Source organism: Mandrillus leucophaeus, unplaced genomic scaffold (assembly GCF_000951045.1).
Source record: "Mandrillus leucophaeus isolate KB7577 unplaced genomic scaffold, Mleu.le_1.0 Scaffold11, whole genome shotgun sequence".
NCBI classification, from domain to species: domain Eukaryota; kingdom Metazoa; phylum Chordata; class Mammalia; order Primates; family Cercopithecidae; genus Mandrillus; species Mandrillus leucophaeus.
Window position 1 is genome coordinate 2,665,641 of NW_012099209.1, and position 16,787 is coordinate 2,682,427.

General features: G+C 58.5%; 2 protein-coding genes across 5 annotated transcripts in view; both read right to left on the reverse strand.

The window, feature by feature from the left end:
* Positions 1-1,030, reverse strand: part of ISYNA1 (inositol-3-phosphate synthase 1) — a 3,962-nt gene extending 2,932 nt beyond the window's left edge. The window contains exons 1-3 of one of the 4 annotated variants that reach the window (XM_011990344.1): positions 480-1,030; positions 247-375; positions 1-147 (exon numbers count right to left, since the gene is read on the reverse strand). The exon at positions 1-147 is cut by the window's left edge and continues 10 nt beyond it. In XM_011990344.1, coding sequence (XP_011845734.1) covers positions 1-147; positions 247-366 — 267 coding nt within the window. In that variant the 5' untranslated portion in view covers positions 367-375; positions 480-1,030. Of the gene's footprint in view, positions 148-246 lie in introns of all 4 variants that reach the window. The other 3 variants (XM_011990362.1, XM_011990354.1, XM_011990370.1) reach the window with 3 other exon arrangements.
* A 4,303-nt stretch (positions 1,031-5,333) lies between these two features.
* The window catches only part of ELL (elongation factor RNA polymerase II), a 52,656-nt gene continuing 41,202 nt past the window's right edge, over positions 5,334-16,787 (reverse strand). The window contains exons 7-12 of the mRNA XM_011991284.1: positions 14,160-14,256; positions 13,106-13,604; positions 9,394-9,460; positions 8,954-9,125; positions 7,875-7,919; positions 5,334-7,517 (exon numbers count right to left, since the gene is read on the reverse strand). Of these exons, the coding sequence (XP_011846674.1) occupies positions 7,401-7,517; positions 7,875-7,919; positions 8,954-9,125; positions 9,394-9,460; positions 13,106-13,604; positions 14,160-14,256 (997 nt within the window). The 3' untranslated portion in view covers positions 5,334-7,400. The remainder of the gene's footprint in view (positions 7,518-7,874; positions 7,920-8,953; positions 9,126-9,393; positions 9,461-13,105; positions 13,605-14,159; positions 14,257-16,787) is intronic.

The following is a 16,787-nucleotide window of genomic DNA, read 5'->3' on the forward strand; positions in this document are numbered from 1 at the left end:
CGTGGGCCAGGACAGACGCAGCCGGTTGGCCAGCACCGCGGCAGTGAGTGTGGAGCCGTTGTTCCCGCCCCAGCCGACAAGCATGACCCCAAGCCGGGGCACCTGCCGGGCGGTCCGGAAGGTGAAGCGCGTGGACGTGGGGTGCACCTGGAGACAGGCCGCGCAGTGAACCCCGGGTCCCATGCGCTTCTCCCCGCGCCGCCCCGCTCTCCCTAGCATGCCCCCTTCCCCAACCCCCTGGTCCACCTTGAGGACGCCGCCCTCGCGGCTGACGCGCGTCGTCCGGTACTCGTATTGCGCCTCGATGGCCTCGGGGCCGTAGACCACGTCCGGGCTCTCGACGAAGAACTGGGCGGCGGCCTCCATCGTTGCGGGCTGGAGTCCAGGGGTGAGCAGGGGGGTCAGCGGGGACTCTAAGTGGCCGGGCCAAGCCAGCCTGGGTGCCCAGGGAGGCCATCCCCGCCCCGAACCGCACTCACCGGCGCAGAGTCGACTCAGGCAGCGGTGGCTAACAGCGCGGGCTCTCGGGCGCGCGACCTCCGGAGAAAAGCGCTGCGGCCCCGCCCCCGCCCCGCCCCCTTCCCCGCCTCTCCCGCGTTGGGGGGAGGGGCCCAATGTCTGGAGACCCGGTTCGAGGCCCGACAACGCAGAGCCATCGTGGCCATCGGGTCCTCGTCTGGCGGAAGTGGCCGGGCGTCCACGAGCGCGGCGCGTATAGGTTCACCTTGCTCGCTCCGCAGCCCCCAGGGGCGCATGGCTGCCTATTCCCCCTTTACAAGAGGACAATGAGGCACGAGCCCAGCCATAAGCCATGGAGTGGAGCTGGGCAGGGAATCTGGACCTCTGGGTGGGGGGGTAGGAGTTCTGGGTCAGAGACACTGCAGGGGAAACAGGCAGAGGACCAGAACTTCAAAGCCAGAATCTCCTCGGAGCCACGCTGCCACCTACTCCCCCTTCGTGGGCAGCAGCACCTACCAGGCAGTCCCATCCCCTGGCTCCCCATGTCCGCTCCCATCCATCTCAGAGGGGACAAAGTTACTCTGTCCCCACGGGGCTCACAAGGATGGGGCCTGTTTGGCCTGTTTCCCCACCTGCAGCAGGGCTTGGCAGGGGTGGACCGGAGGGGGAGGTTGTTCGCTGGGAAGGGGAGGGGACGCACAGGCGGGCAGGGCCCAGGCAGGGGAGGAATGAGGCCTGCACAGCAGGGCGCCCCCCTCATGCTTGCTGATAAGAGAGCGTGGGAACCCAGCGGGCAGGCCGGGGCAGCTCCCCCAGGAACTTTCCAAAACAAGCGCCTGGAGGCCGGAAAGTTTCCACCACTGGAACTGGCCCAAAAGGTGGATAGTTGGGAACGTTTGCAAGAGACAGGGCCTGACCTTGGAGGATGAGGGCTTAAGACTCTGGGTCCAGGCCTCACCCTGAAGGGGCCCCAGTCTGAGGGAGTTGGAGTGGACTGGGACACCCCTGTCCCCAGTGGGTGAGAACTCACAGGCAGGGCCCCTGCAAGACAGGCTCCCCAGATGAGGGGGCTGCTGGCAAGGGTTTTGAGACGTGAAGAAGAGTTCACTGAAAGAAGACTACAGGCTAAGCCACCTGAGCCACCCAGGCAGGGCAGATGAAAAATTGGCTACGTGGGAGGCAGTTTGGGGTCTTGAGCAGACGCTGAGGGCTGGGATAGGGAGTGTGAAAGAGTATTTGGTTGTTCCTGGTTCTTGGTTAGACATTGAGCTCAATCACCAGTGGCCAATGATTTAATCAATCACATATATGCAAATGAGATGGGGCTCAGAAAACAGAACCTCCCCCCGCCGCCCCCACCACCCTCAAGGCCTTGGCCCTGAGCAGGGCATCGGAAAGCTCAGAATTGAGTCTTTCCGACCTTCTCCTGCCCTCCTACCTCTAGCCCCTTTCTCCTCTGGAAACCATAGAAACCAGAATTCCTCTTCCCAAGGCAGGTCAGAGAAACTGTTGCCCTTCTCCCCTAAAAAAAAGAAAAAAAAAAGAAAAAAAAGCCACAAAGCCGGCAAAGGTCACTCTCTGCCTGCTCCCTTGAAGACCGTCATTCCAGGAGGGTCCTGCCCATACCCTGGAGGAAGGAATGCTACCCAGAACCCAGGAAGTCTGGGCAGGCTGGCCCCTCTCCCCCACCCAGTCTGCTCCCTTTAAGATCTACAAAGTGTTTCCTCACACTGATACACATTCTTCATAGAACCTAAGCCAAAAAATAGGCAGTCGGCCAGGCACGGTGGCTCATGCCTGTAATCCTAGCACTTTGGGAGGCCAAAGAGGGCGGATCACTTGAGCCCAGGAGTTTGAGACCAGCCTGGGCAACACGGGGAAACACCATCTCAATACAAACAACAAAGAAAAGTAGCCTGGCTTGGCGCGTGCCTGTAGTCCCAGCTGTGTGGGAGGCTGAGGTGGGAGGATCACCTGAGCTCAGGGGGTGTGGGCTGCAGTGAGCCGTGATTGTACCACTGCACTCCAGCCTGGTCAACAGAGTAAGACCCTGTCTCAAAAAAAAAAAATAAAATAAAATAAAAAATAAATAAAAATAATGGGGTTTAGGGGACAATATGGAGGCGCTGGGAGGGTGGCACGCCTGGAAAAGGCATGGAAGCTTCATGGCCCGCCCCATACCTTGCCCTGTGCCCCTCCTCCATTTAACTGTGAGCATTTTCTGGAGTTCTGTGAGCTGTTCTAGCAAATTATCAAACCTGAAGTGGGGGTGGTGGGAACTCCCAATTTATTAGCCTGCTTGCCAGAAGTATGGGTGGCATCTGACCTGGGTGCAGCCCTGTGGGACTGACCCCCATAACTTGTGGAGTCCGATACCATTTCTGGGAATGGAACTGTTGGACATCCTGTAGGTATTGGAGGATCAGAGAATCAGGGAATCTTGTGCCTCAAGGAAACAGGCAATTCAGGAACCTGTGTAGTTGAGAGACATGAGGAAGGAAGGTCCCAAGACCCAGCCCCGGGGAGCCCCTGTGTTCACAGGGCCACCTGTCGGGGGTGCCGGAGGATGGGAGCTGGCATGGGGCAGCTGGAGGGATTCGGCGTAGAGGCTGGGCTGCTTCCACTCCCAGCAGTTGACAAGGCTGAGGGAGGGGATTTGGCCCCTCCAGTCAGGCCTGGCTGTGCTGAAGTGGGTGGTGAGATGCACTGCCATCCCCCAGCAAACTGGGCTCCCTGAAGGCCGGGATGAGGCTCTCTCAGTCACTGCTGTGTTGCAGAGCCCAGGTGGAGCTTGGTACAGGAGGGGGCTGCAGGAACAGGGGTGCCAGTGGAAAGAGGACAATTGGGACCCCTGGCAGGTGGCAGGAGAGGGGTTAGCAGGCCTGAGCCCCTCTCCACCATGATGCCCAGGTCATGAGGGTGGGAAGGCTCTCCTGGATACCCGGGGCACTGGACTGATGGCATCCATGGCTGAGGAAGATCAAGAGACTGACTGTGGCCTCTGTGGGCTGTGGGGGTGATGGCCAGAGTATTGCTGGGCTGTTGGCTCAGGGCTGGTGCTGAAGGGCCAGGAGAGGCAGGACCGTGGGCTGGAGGAGGTTGATGTTGGCCCTGGGATGTGGGGACAGAGATGTTATCCTGGGAGAACAGCATGGCCAGGCTATGCTGGGAGCAGGGTACATGCTGCCCCGCTGGGTTGCATGACTTCCCCTCCCGCGCCCCTCAGACTCCTGGGTGGCCTTAGAACATAGGCCAAGGCCACGGACCGGCAGGGAGACCAGGCCCCACAGCTGCAGGCCCAGGACCTTTGCCCATGGTCCTATTCTTCCGTGTTATCTCTTATTAAATGCACCCCCTCTTGCCCTTGGCCGGCAGGATGAGCGTTATGTTCTCCAGTTCCACCTGCACCGCCGCCGCTCCTACCAGGTCTTAAACCCATCCCCACTAGTGGCACAGGGGATGCCCCTGCCCCAGTGTGGAAAGAACAGGTAATAAAATATTACCGTTACCTGCTGCTGTTTTCATCAAAGGAAGACAGTCACATCTGGTTTCCCCCATCCCCAGCCCCTCTCCTGTAGCCTTTGATGCCACAGGGGGCCAAGGAATCCCAATGCTGGGTTAAGCCCACCCTACCAGAGGGTACTGCTCTGCTCATACACCCGCTATGGCTGCTCCCCCCCATCACCTACAGGGCCCTCTGATTTGGTCCTTTCTTGGGCAACGGCTCAGGTAGGCTGCAAACTTTGCCTTCTCATCTGGTCCCAGCCAGCCCCTGAACAACCCCTCCTCACTATGGCAGCTCCAGGCCACATCACCTCCCAATGCCAGCCCACCCCCAACCACTGGACAGGGACAGCCACCACAGAAACCAGGCTGTGATACACCCGCACACCACACACACACCCCAACACACACCACACCCCAACACACACCCAACACACACCCCCAACACACACCACACCCTCACACCACACACACACCTACACACCCCAACACACACCACACCCTCACACACCCAACACACACCACATACCCAACACACACCACATACCCCACACCACATACCCACACCACACCACACACCCACACCACACCAACACATACCACACCCCGACACCACACCCCACCACACCCCCAACACATACCACACCCCCACATCACACTGCCAACACACACCACACACCCAACACACCAACACCACACCCAAAACACATGCCTTCACACCACGCACACACCTACACACCCCAACACACACCACACCCTCACACCACACACACACCCCAACACACCCAACACACACACCAACACACACCACACACCCCCAACACATACCACACCCACCAAACCCACACCAACACACACCACACACCCACACACCAATACCACACACACCACCCCACACTGCACACCCCAACACCCCCACACCCCACACATACACGACACCCACACACCCACACCCTAACACACACGTCCAGATACACCACACCCTAACACCACGCACCCAGATACACTACACCCACACCAACACACCCACACAACACCCACAAACACCCACACCCTAACATCCCCAGATAAACCACACACACCAACACAGAACCCACACCCTAACACACCCACATACCCTCATAGATACCCCACACCCCAACACACCCACACATACAACACACACATCCAACACACACCCTAACCACACACTACACACCCACACATCACACCCAACACACACCGACACAGATATACTACACATCCACACACACCACACACACACACACCATACACCACAAACACAGATACACCAGCACCCACACACCACACACCACACACCACACACCACACACCACACACACACCAGCCAGGCAGTCTGGGCTGCCGGGTTCAGTTCAGTGAAATTTATTGGAGAATGAAAAAAGTCAGCATTCACCTGTTTAGTGTACAAAAAGGACACTAGATCTTTTAAGAAAATATTAGGAAACTGAAGACGCAGATGCCTTTCAATTGTAACATTTTGGCAAAAGTGGAAAGTTCTTGTAAACACCAACCCCATGGCTCAAAATAGTTTTTCTCCACAGTACAACATTAAAAGAAAAAAAATAGTATCAATAAGTTAGACCATATTTAATCAGCTAGAACTTTGTCCACCAACCCCCAAAACACAAAACTTTTCTTAGCTTCATAATTCCTTAAAAGGAGAACAAATAAACAACAAAAACAACAACAACAACAAAAAGGCAAATTCAACTGACAGCCCCTTGGACTGGTTCCCAGGGCAGAGGGGCGGGCAGTCCCAGGCTGGGACCTCCTGAAATTATCCCACCTCACTCATGTCTGCAGGGCTGGCTGCGGGCAACACAGCGGGGTCCAGCTGACCCTGGAGGCCCCCTGGAGCCTGCTCGGCCCTTCCCTGGCCGTCGCAGAAGAGAAAAACAACAACAGCTATTGAAACATGAAGGATCAGTTTCCTCGGAGCTCTGGGAACCCGGGGATCCCAAAGGAGAGAGACTCTTGGGCAGGGGTGGGATGCACTGTGGGTCCTCCATGGTCAGCTTTTTGGAAGCTATCAGGAGGCACCCCTCCACCCCCCAGTTTAGAAAAATAGACACATCTGTATTTTTGCATTTCTGCTCTCCCTGCCTGACTGCTGATGGCAGCAGTGACCCCCATGTGATCCCTGGGCCCTGAGTCACAGCCACCCCCACCACCACCTTCCCAAGTCATGGCTTCATTCAGCCCTAAATGGGAACACACGCCTCAGACCCCACCATGCCCTGGGGGGTCCCCACACACGCACACACACGCACACTTGCGTGGCCCCCCGATGCTTTGGGGGACGCTAGAGTAGGCACAGCAACAAAGCAGCAATTGGGGTGTCTGCACAGCCTGCACCCCCAGAGCAGGCGGACCCATCCTCCTGGCTCCCCAGCTCTGCCCACGGGTCCCTGGGGCCTCCCTGACCCCAAGGCACCCAGCCCTCCATCAGCCCCTCCCTGAGTGCAAACCTTGGCGGTGGCTCTGCTAAAACGACCCCAGGACCCACAAGTGGACAGAGGGACGGAGGGAGGCCAGCAGCATCGAGACTACAAGGTCTCAACAGTGCGGAATGAGCAGCAGCAGCAAATGGGAAACCGAGGACATTGCAAAGTAAATCTGACGCCGCTGCAGCCGAGTCTCAACTTGGAGCACAGAAGCACAGTGGCCCCCGACAGCTGAGGGCCTCAAATAACAGGGCAAGCCTGGGGGCGCCAAAAGCCCTCTGCCCCCTTGGCTCTGAGCAGCTGCCTGGGGACACCAGCTGGAGTTCTCAAAATAGCCACCCAGGCCACCCCATTTGCTTGCTGGAGCAGAGACCCTGCCCGAGGAGGAGAGGCTGGGGACGGGGGTGCCTAAACATAGAGCCAGAGACTAGCAGAGGCCACGTGCCCAGTCCCCGCGCCCTCAGAACGCGGCTGCACCTTTCGACGGCCTCTGTAATACTGCAGGCAGGACCCAGGGCAGCGGCTAGACCCTGGGTGTCCGAGGAGAGGGAGGCACAGGTTTAGAAAAAAGATTTTGCTTTTCTTTTGTACAAAAATAGACTCAAGTCTCATTAGCAGTAGCTAAAAGTGGCTGTCTTTGTATAAAACTAGAAAAGGCAGGCGCGCCGCCCTGAGGGCCTAGGAGTCTTCTGGCGAGAGAGGAGGCTGAACCCGGGGGGCTGCAGCCAGGGAGGAGGCAGTGGGCTTCTGGGGAGCCCGTCATAGGCAGGGACTGCTCAGGAGGCGCAGGGAGGGCCGAGGTGGGCTTGCAGCCACCCGCCAGGGCGAGATGTCTGCAGGGGCTGCCCTGAAAGCCGGCGGTGCTGGCTCAGATGAGCATCTTCCTTGGGTTTATTTTTTTAAATAAATCCTCTCTCCCGGCTTTTTGCTCCCCCCACCCTCCCAGATCCCCGCCATCGGGGCGGGCGGCTAGGGCCAAGCCTGCAGCTGCCGCTGGTCGTACTCGGCGATGAGTCTCTTGATGTGGGCCAGCTTGCTGTGCAGGTACTCGCAGCGGTGCTTCTCCTGGCTGTAGTTGGTATTGGTCTGCGGGACAGCACAGTCATGCTCAGGACAGAGTCTCCCTGGGTGCTGCTCCCCGCTGTGAGCAGGCCAGTGCCCACCCCCCCCACCAAAAACCTGGGCTTGGTGCCCAGCAAGGAGGGTTGTGGTCCAAGGGCAGAGTGGGAGTTGGTTCCCCGCACCTCCTCAGCTTGTGTGGCTGGGCCGGGATGCCACGGCTGAAGACTTGGCTGGGGGAGGCGGGGCAACTTTGGCCTCAGACCCAAAGGCTCTTCCCCCACACCTTAGAAGTAGCAGGCAGGGAGGTTGCCCCGGGCCCACCCTCCTCCCTCCGGCTCCCATGGCTCACTTGGAGCCCATCCCAACACAAGAGACACTCACCTTTTTGATTTTTCTATATTCCTGCAAAATCTGCCCTCGAGTAGTCTAGAAGAAAAACAAAATTTTGAGATGATAGAATGCATCCCCGCTTGCAGGAAACTCAAATTGAGTGGTCCCAGGTGCTCTGAGAAGGGTGAGGGGTGGGAAGGTGGGGCAGCCTCAAGTACAGGGGCAAGTCACACCCCATGGGTCTGCAGCGACTGTAGCTCCAGAGTGGATGGGGCATGAGGGAAAGGTTGCCGGGTCCCTTGGAGGCAAGAGCAGGTGGCGCACCGCTGTCATGGGGGTGTGATACAAGGAAGTATCCATGTCGCGGCAGGGCTGGGATGGGGGGCTGGGCAGGGCATGCAGCAAAGAGGGAGGGGAGGGAGAGATGCCCCAAGAAGCCGTGGCTTGCAGCCCCTAGAACCCTATCATGAGTCGTCTTCTTCGGAAGCCAAAGGGGCTTTGGCCGGGAGATACCCCGGCATCTGATTAATCGGGGCCCAGCCCTGCAGTCAGGTCACCAGTTTCAGAAGGTGGCAGGTGGAGAGGCTGTGTCCAAGGCTGTGGCTGAGGGTGGAGACTCTGTCTACACAGGGCAGCTGAAGGAGCTGTGAGCTCAAGCCAGGGGACCACAAACACAGGGACCTGTCACCTCCCCCTGCTACAGTTGTGGCAGCATGGATGGGCTCCAGGGTGCTGGACAGGGCTCAGTTGCGGAGTCTCCCGAAGGTGTGGCACAGGTACCAAGAGCCCTGCATCCTGGGCTGTGAGAGGACCCCCAGTGCTCAAACGTGTGGGGATCCATGTACCCTGGATTGCCCCCACCCAAGGAGGTGGGTCACAGCTGTCCCCACTGCAAAGGAGGCTGACAAGCTGGGCTGCCTTCAAGGACTCCCACAACAGGGCCCCAGGGCCAGGCCAGAACCATGGAATTGCCGCATGGAGTGCACCAGGGGGAGAAGTGCTGCCTGGGGAAGGGCCAGACTCTGGGGCCACCAAGCAGGCCAGTAGGCTCGTGGTGGCGATGGTACGCGCCCAAATGGGCCCTGGCTCCTGCCAGAGCCGGGGCACAGCAGACAGCGGGGAGGCTCTACCTCATACTCCTCGGAGCCCTGGGAGAGCTGCCGGAGCTGGGCGTCGAGCTGCGTGAACCGCCGCGTGATGCGCTCAATGCGGGCGTGCAGGTCGCGGTACTCGCTGTACTCGGCATTGAAGTCATTCTTGTAGCTCTGGCGCTGCTCCGAAGAGGAGATGGCTGCGTACTTCCTGAGATAGGAGAGAGGGGCCACTAAGTGGAGGCTGGTAGGACCCAGCTCCACCCAGGCAGCGGCTATCCTGGCTCTGCCGGCGGCCTGGCCTCTCGGGTGATCCCCTGGCTTATGAGGGGGACTGGCCCAGAAAAGGCTGCTATGTTTGGAATTCACATACTCAGACTTGCAGTGGCTTTCTGCCTCTGATAACCTGCAGTGCTGGGGGAGGGGGTCTGAACCCAGAAAAGGGAGGACTGGCCTGCAGGGCCCGGACAAACACTCACAGCAAGTAGTCGGGCGTCTCCGACGTGGATGTGGGAACACTGGAAACGCTGCAGCTTCCGTTTACACCTACGAGAACAAACACATACCTCCTGAGTCTGCACCCATGGCACCGGTCTGCAGGAAGCACGCCAGGATGGGGACATGCGTCAAAAGTGCACGCTTTGCTGCTGGAGGGACATGGAGGGACGGCAGAGGGGATGACTGTGTGGCAGGTGCAAGGGCTGAGCACCTGGCACCTGGCAACTGTGGGCTGCTGGACCTGGACATGCCCTGCAGGTGTCGAGCAGAGTTCAACGTGCACCTGCGTGTCCAGGGCAAAGCCCTGCAAGACACAGAGCGCCCAGGCATCACCACAGTCACATTCTTGGCAAACAGCAGACAGGTCAGGGAACTGCAGGGCCAAAGCCTGCACAACCGGTCAGAGCTTCCCCCAGGCCAGGTCTTTGCTGCCTCTACTGACTGCATGTCAAAGGTCACTAAGCTGAAAACAAATGACCCCTGGCCTGACCTGAGTCTCTGGGGCATCCCAGTCTCTGGCCAGGCAGGACAAAGACAAGATGGCCAGCAGGGCCTGCATCTCTTGCTGCTGACAAAGTTCCAGGCCCTTGGTCTGCACCCCACCCAGATCGTCCCGTCCTTTCCACTAGACACTGAATTGCAGGCTCCACAAGGCAGCTCCAGGACAGGGCCAGCCAGAGGAGCCCATGGGCCACCCCAATCGGCCATCCGTGAGCAAAGCGTCCATGATGATGCTCAGCCCTTCAGCCCTTCAGGGGCCTGCCCAAAGCTGCACAGCTGATGGCTAGATGGGACCCCAGGCAGCTGTCCTGCTCCTCAGCCATGTGGTGGGGTGCCCTGGCCACATATGACAACACCCCTGAGGGTTTGGCAATCAGGGAGGAAGGGCAGGAGGACTGAAGTGCCCGTCACCTAGGACCACAGTCGCCTCATCCCCTCAGATCACAACTACAATTTAGTGCGTTTCCTAGGCCTTCTTGCAGTGACTTTCTTTCCAATACAGAAATGATTTTATCAATTTCAGATGTATCCTCAGTACACTTTTTTTTTTTTTTTTTTTTTTAAGAGACAGGGTCTTGCTCTGCCACCCAGGTTGGAGTTGCAATGGTGCGATCATGGCTTACTACAACCTTGAACTCCTGGGCTCAAGTGATCCTCTTGCCTCAGCCTCCCAAATAGGTGGGACTATAGGCATATGCCACCATGCCCAGCTAATTAAAAACATTTTTTGTAGAGATGGGGTCCAACTGTGTTGCCCAGGCTGGTCTCAAACTCCTGACCTCAAGCAGTCCTCCTGAATTGGCCTTCCAAAGCACTGGGATTATAGGTGTGAACCACCACAGCTGGTGAATTTTTTTTTTTTTTTTACTTTTTAGTAGAGATGAAGAGGCTCTCCTATATTGCCCAGGCTGGTCTTGAACTCCTGGACTTAAGTGATCCTCTTGACTTGGCCTCTCAACATGCTGGGATTACAGGCAGAGCCTCTGTGCCTGGCCCTCGTGCACATTTTCAGGGGCCCTCTGCACTATCCCCTGAGAGAGCAGGAGTCTGCGATCTCCAGTTTGCTGAGCCCTCTCTCTCAGTGTAACACCTGGGCTGACCACAGCAGCTTCTCTGCTGCCAAATTCCCAAAAGTGGACAAAGCTCACTCCCCACAAAGTTTTTAACAGTCCCAACTCTGGGTCAGGCACTGCCTTCAAAATCGCCACCACCCCCACCTGGGTTGTCTTTAAAAGGCTGTGGCCTTCCCAGGGCTGCAACCCACTGGGCATGTATTGAATGAATCTGACCCTGGTCCAGGCCAGAAGGAAGTGACAGGCAAGGCACAGCTGGGAAAGCCAAGCCCATGCTCCCGCCAGAGTGGCCTCTGTGGGTATTCTAGGACAGGTAACTGCCATGTGTCAGGCTGATCAACATCACCGCATTTGACAGGCCCCAAGATCTTCACCAGCTAGGATGACAAATGGGGAAATCAAGGCTCAGGGTCAGCTCAACCTGGCACCAGTGGGCCCTTCAAAGTCCAGCCCTTGGCAAACCTCAGCGGCCCCCACTCCCACTCAGCTCTGGCTGTGTGGGGCCGGCCAAGCTGGTCCCTGCTTTGGGGCCCCAGGGAACACCCCCACAGCAGCTCCTCTCCCTATCTGTCCCTTCACAGCCCACATCTCTCTACTTGCTTGTCCCGGACAGGGGCACAGGCACATGTACCACCTTTGGGACCCTGGGTAACATGGACCACCAGCACCAGGCTCAGCTTCTGGTGACTCTACTGTCCTTTTCTTGGTGCTTGGGACATCTACCCCTGGTTTGCACTTTCTCACCTGTGGTAGAGATGACAGCACCTAGGCCGGGGATGAGCTGCCTAGGGGCCGACATGCACCAGGCCAGATAGGAAACCACCTTGAGTCCCCAGGCCTGTCTTGGCAGCTAGGCACTGGGTATCCAAGGAAGGGACACAGCCCAGAGTGGTCTGTGGACCCTGGACCTGGGCCATTTGAGACAGATCCTGGCCCAGGTCTGGCTGTGGGGTGTGGGTGTGTCCTGGGAATCAGGAGTCCTGCCCTAAGCATGGCCCTGGTCAGAGAGCCTGCCCAGGGAGTGAGGCCACCTTCTCCCCTTCGGCCTCCACATGCAGTCCCACGGGAGGTGGGAAGCCCAGCACAAGGCAGGGCTGACCCAACCCCAAAAGTCGTCCTTCCTATCCAGTAAGACCCAGCCACAGTTGTGAGGACCTGCTCTCCAGCCACAGTGGGGGACGGGGCATGGCCCTCTGAGCAACGCAAAGCTATAATGGAAGAAGGGCTCCCATCCTCATCCCAGGAATGCCCCTGACTCAGCCTCCTCCCCAGAGACACAACCCAAAAACACAACAGGTGACACCACGTGGGCTGCCCTGGGCCAGCCGGCGCTGAGAGCGAGGTGGCTATCTGCAACTGGCCGCCATCACCACATGGGACCACTGCAGCCCCTGCCACACATGGCGGTAGAACAGCCACTGCACGCTGGCCGCTGCTTCTGCTGGTTCCTGTAAACAAACAGCTGCACAGGCTCATGGCCATGGTGCTGGGCGGGTGCTACTGCTGCTCGGTTCAGGTGCCTGGGCTGTGGGCTCGGAGCTGCCCAGGTCTCCTGGCTCCCCAACTCCAGCCTGCCAGGCCCTGGCCCACAGCAGAAACCTACACTCTACAACAGTCGTACGGGGCCTACGGAGGTCCAGGTGCTATCCCTCTCCCACCAGGATCTGCCTATCCGCACCTGCACTGCCTCTCCCTGAATAGGGCTCGCTTGCCTGGGCCCCTACTGCCTTCCCTGAACCCCAGCAGACCTCAGCATGTCCCTGGTTCCTGGGGCTTCCCTGCAGTCAGAGCTGGGGCCTAGGCCCCATTCCTCTCCGCATGTTAGCCCCTTCCGTGGCCTCAGTTCCCCACAAGGCTCTGGGCCTCCGACCCCCAGTGTTGGCCTGGCACATTGACTGCAAGTGACACCGGGCACTCCAGATGGGCAGGGAGAGGACCAGATGCAGGAACACAGGGTGCCAGGTGCCGGGCACACAGGGCGAATCTGACAGGGCCTGGGGCAACAGGGCTCCCTCTCCCAGCTTCTACAGCGTGAGCCCCCTCGACACCCCATGAAGGTGAGGCGGGTGTGGGGCCGGTACTTGCAGTCCCAGCAGCGCCCTCCTGCCTGGGCACCTACCTGGGGCGTCTGCTGGGGCTCCGAGGGTGGCATGGGTGGCAGGTGCACAGTCTGGAGGCTGGGCCCGGGGCCTGTCCTCAGACGCCCTCTCCTTGTCTTTGTGCTTCTTGGACTTCTTCTTGGGCTTGCTGCGCGAGGGGCTGCTGTGGGGCCTGCTGGGCTGGGCACAGTCCGTCAGCAGGGGCAGGCCGAGGCGCGCAGTAGGGGCTGGGGCAGCCACCTCTCCGTGCTCACAGTCCCGGCCGCTGTGGCCCAGGTCATTGCTGACGTCGGCCAGGGGGTCATGGACCCTTGGGGGCTCCAGCCGCGGGGGCAGGTGAGTGCTGGAGCTGAGGGTGTCCGTGCTGGCTGGCGGGCCCGGGGTGGGCAGCAGGGCCTCACGGCCATCGGGCATGCCCAGCTTCCCATTGATGGCAGGTTGAGCTCTCTGAGTGAAGTGCGATATCCGGGGTTTCTTGTTGGCTAGGGGGTCGATGAAATCAGGAGGCTGTGGCCGTTTCTGGAGAGGAACAGAGACCATTTTAGAGGGGAGCACAGAGCGGCTGGGCCCAGCCAGAAAACCCAGTGCCGCCTGCAAAGCCCACACTGGCCACACGGGGGCGCCCGGGCACCAAGTCAGGTCCCAGGTACTGCTCTGGGTGGCCTCACCTGGGGCCCATCAGCCTGCTGGGATAGATGCAGGGGGAGGGCAGGGCCCAGCGTGTGAGTGGGCCACCCCTGGGGACTGGTCTAAAGCGTTGCTGTGCTCAGCATGCTTCCCCAGCGATAGCTGTGACACAGGAGCAGGAAGTCCGGGGGCAACCCCACATCAGGGAGCTGCCCCCTGTCCCAGGTTCTGCACTGTGACACTGGGGTGCTGCAGCCACAATGGCAGGAATCTGCCCCCAACCCCAACCCGACAGCTTCCCCCTTGGTCCCTGGGCGGAGGGAGACGGCTCAACTCGGAGCAGCTCATGCTCCAAGGAGCTGGTGAGGAAGGTGACAAAGGTTACTGACGCAACACAGGGTGCCCTGCAGGTGCTCGGGACAGCCACCCCAGGCCTGCCCCATTTACCTGTGGGGGTGAAGCCGAGCGCCCACGCTCGCCTGGGGGACTGGAGGCAGCAGGGTCTCCAAGGAGGCTGCCGGTGCTCTGTGGCTGGCACAGCTTCCTGCGAAGGAGAGGCAGGACTCCAGGCCTGTATCTACATAGGGGCCCGGTGGAGATGCCTCAAGGAAGGGACCCCCCTGCTCCCAAATCCAGAGCAGGGCCAAGGGGTCACAGGAGCCTGGGCCTGAGCCCATCCTGCCCCCAGCTTCACCCAAAGGAGGACTTCCCCACTCACTCTCCCCCTGAGCCCAGAGGAGGGTCACTTTGTGTAGGTGCCTGCTACCAGAGAGACCAGGGACACACACTAGGGTGCTGGACCCTGCTTTTAAAGATAGCTGTTCATCCTGTTCAGAACGCTCACTGCAGAAACTGTCCAAAATGCAGAAGAGAATGGAGGGCCCTGGCCTAGGATGAGACAGCCTTCCTGGAAGCCAGGTCACAGCAGGATCTGGAGGGCGGCAGAGCAGCCACCAGCATGACCAGGTGATGCAGCTGGGGAAGAAGGGAAGAAACACCCCAGTGCATGCTCCTTCTCCCACTCCATGTGATCTGGGCAAGTGCAACCCCCCACCCCCGCCAGCCACCCTGCAGCTTACGGGTATCCTCTCTGACCCAACTGTTCAACTCCCAGGGGTTGTGCATCTCAGGGGAGCCTAGTGCCACTCCAGGCCCTGCAGGGAGACTGAAGTCCAGGGCCATGGCCATTCTGTCAGCCAGTGACACCTAGAGCCCATCTCCCTAACCAATGGGCTCAGCTGCAGACCACTGCAGGTGTCACTTCCCTGGTGGCCTGAGAGGAGAACCATGTGGATATAAACAGAACTGCCAGTTAAAGACAGAAAACTGAGGACAGGCATTTGCGTCCACTGAACAGGCAAGGCAGAGACAAAAGGAGGAGTGAAGACACCGGAAAGCATAGCAGAAGCATGAGTGGTGACTGTTGCAGGATCCAGAGAATCCAGGGCCCAGAGCAAGAGGCACCACGACCTCAGGGGACAACAGGTTGCTGCGGGGCCATCCCCCACAGCTCTACTCCAGGTCCTCATTATTGCTGGTGGGGCTGCAGGGCAGTGAGCCCAGGGCTGTCAGGCAGCAAAGAGGCTCGGGCCACTCCTCCAGGCAGTTGGGAAGCTACCTGGGCCACAGCTAGATAACAGGATGGCCAGATGTGTGGCCTCAGGAGAAGAAGAAACAGGGCCCAGGACTAGGGCACAACGGGATTCAGAGGCCCCAAGCTGTGCAGAGTGTCCCCAAGGGCTGTACTGCAGCTTCCAGGCAACAAATGTCAGACCTCAAAACAGAGGAACAGGAAAATACATTTGAAAAGAGACTCCACAGGGAGATGAAAACGTTAAAAAATAAATCAACAGGCTGGGCGCCATGGCTCACGCCTGTAATCCCAGCATTAGATCCGCCAAGGCGGGCGGATCACCTGAGTTTGGGACCAGTCTGGCCAACATGGTGAAACCCCGTCTCTCCTAAACATACAAAAAAATTAGCTGGGTGTGGTGGTGGGCACTTGTAACTTCAACTACTCAGGAGGCTGAGGCAGGAGAATCACTTGAACCCGGGAGGCGGAGGTTGCAGTGAGCAGAGATCATGCCATTGCACTCCAGCCTGGGCAATAAGACCGAGACTCCATCTCAAAAACAAAATAAATACATAAAACACAAAAAATAGGCCGGGCGCGGTGGCTCAAGCCTGTAATCCCAGCACTTTGGGAGGCTGAGACGGGCGGATCACGAGGTCAGGAGATCAAGACCATCCTGGCTAACACAGTGAAACCCCGTCTCTACTAAAAAAATACAAAAAAACTAGCCGGGTGACGTGGCGGGCGCCTGTAGTCCCAGCTACTTGGGAGGCTGAGGCAGGAGAATGGCGTAAACCTGGGAGGCGAAGCTTGCAGCGATCCGAGATCGTGCCACTGCACTCCAGCCTGGGCGACAGAGCGAGACTCCATCTCAAAAAAAAAAAAAAAAAAAAAAAAAAAAATCCTTAGAGTAGGTTACAAATGACACCCTGGGCTGGGCGCGGTGGCTCACGCCTGTAATCCCAGCACTTTGAGAGGCTGAGATGGGCAGATCACCTGAGGTTGGGAGTTCCAGACCAGCCTGGCTAGCATGGTGAGACCCTGTCTCTACTTAGAAATACAAAATTAGTGGTGGCAGGCGCCTGTAATCCCAGCTACTCGGGAAGCTGAGGCAGGCAAAACACTTGAACCTGGGAGGTGGATGCTGCAGTGAGCAAAGATTGCGCCATTGCACTCCAGCCTGGGCAACAGAGACTCAAAAAACAAAACAAAACAAAAAAGACATCCTGGCTGGGCACAGTTGCTCACACCTGTAAACCCAGTACTTTGGAAGGCTGAGGTCCTTGAGGTCAGGAGTTCGAGACTAGCCTGGACAACATGGTGAAACCCCACCTCTACTAAAAATACAAAAAATTAGCCAGGCATGGTGGCACGCGCTTGTAATCCCAGCTACTCAGGAGGCTGAGGCAGGAGAATTGCTTGAACTGGGGAGGCAGAGGTTGCAGTGAGCCAAGATTGGGCCATTGCACTCCAGGTTGCAATAGGGTGAGACTTCTTCTAAA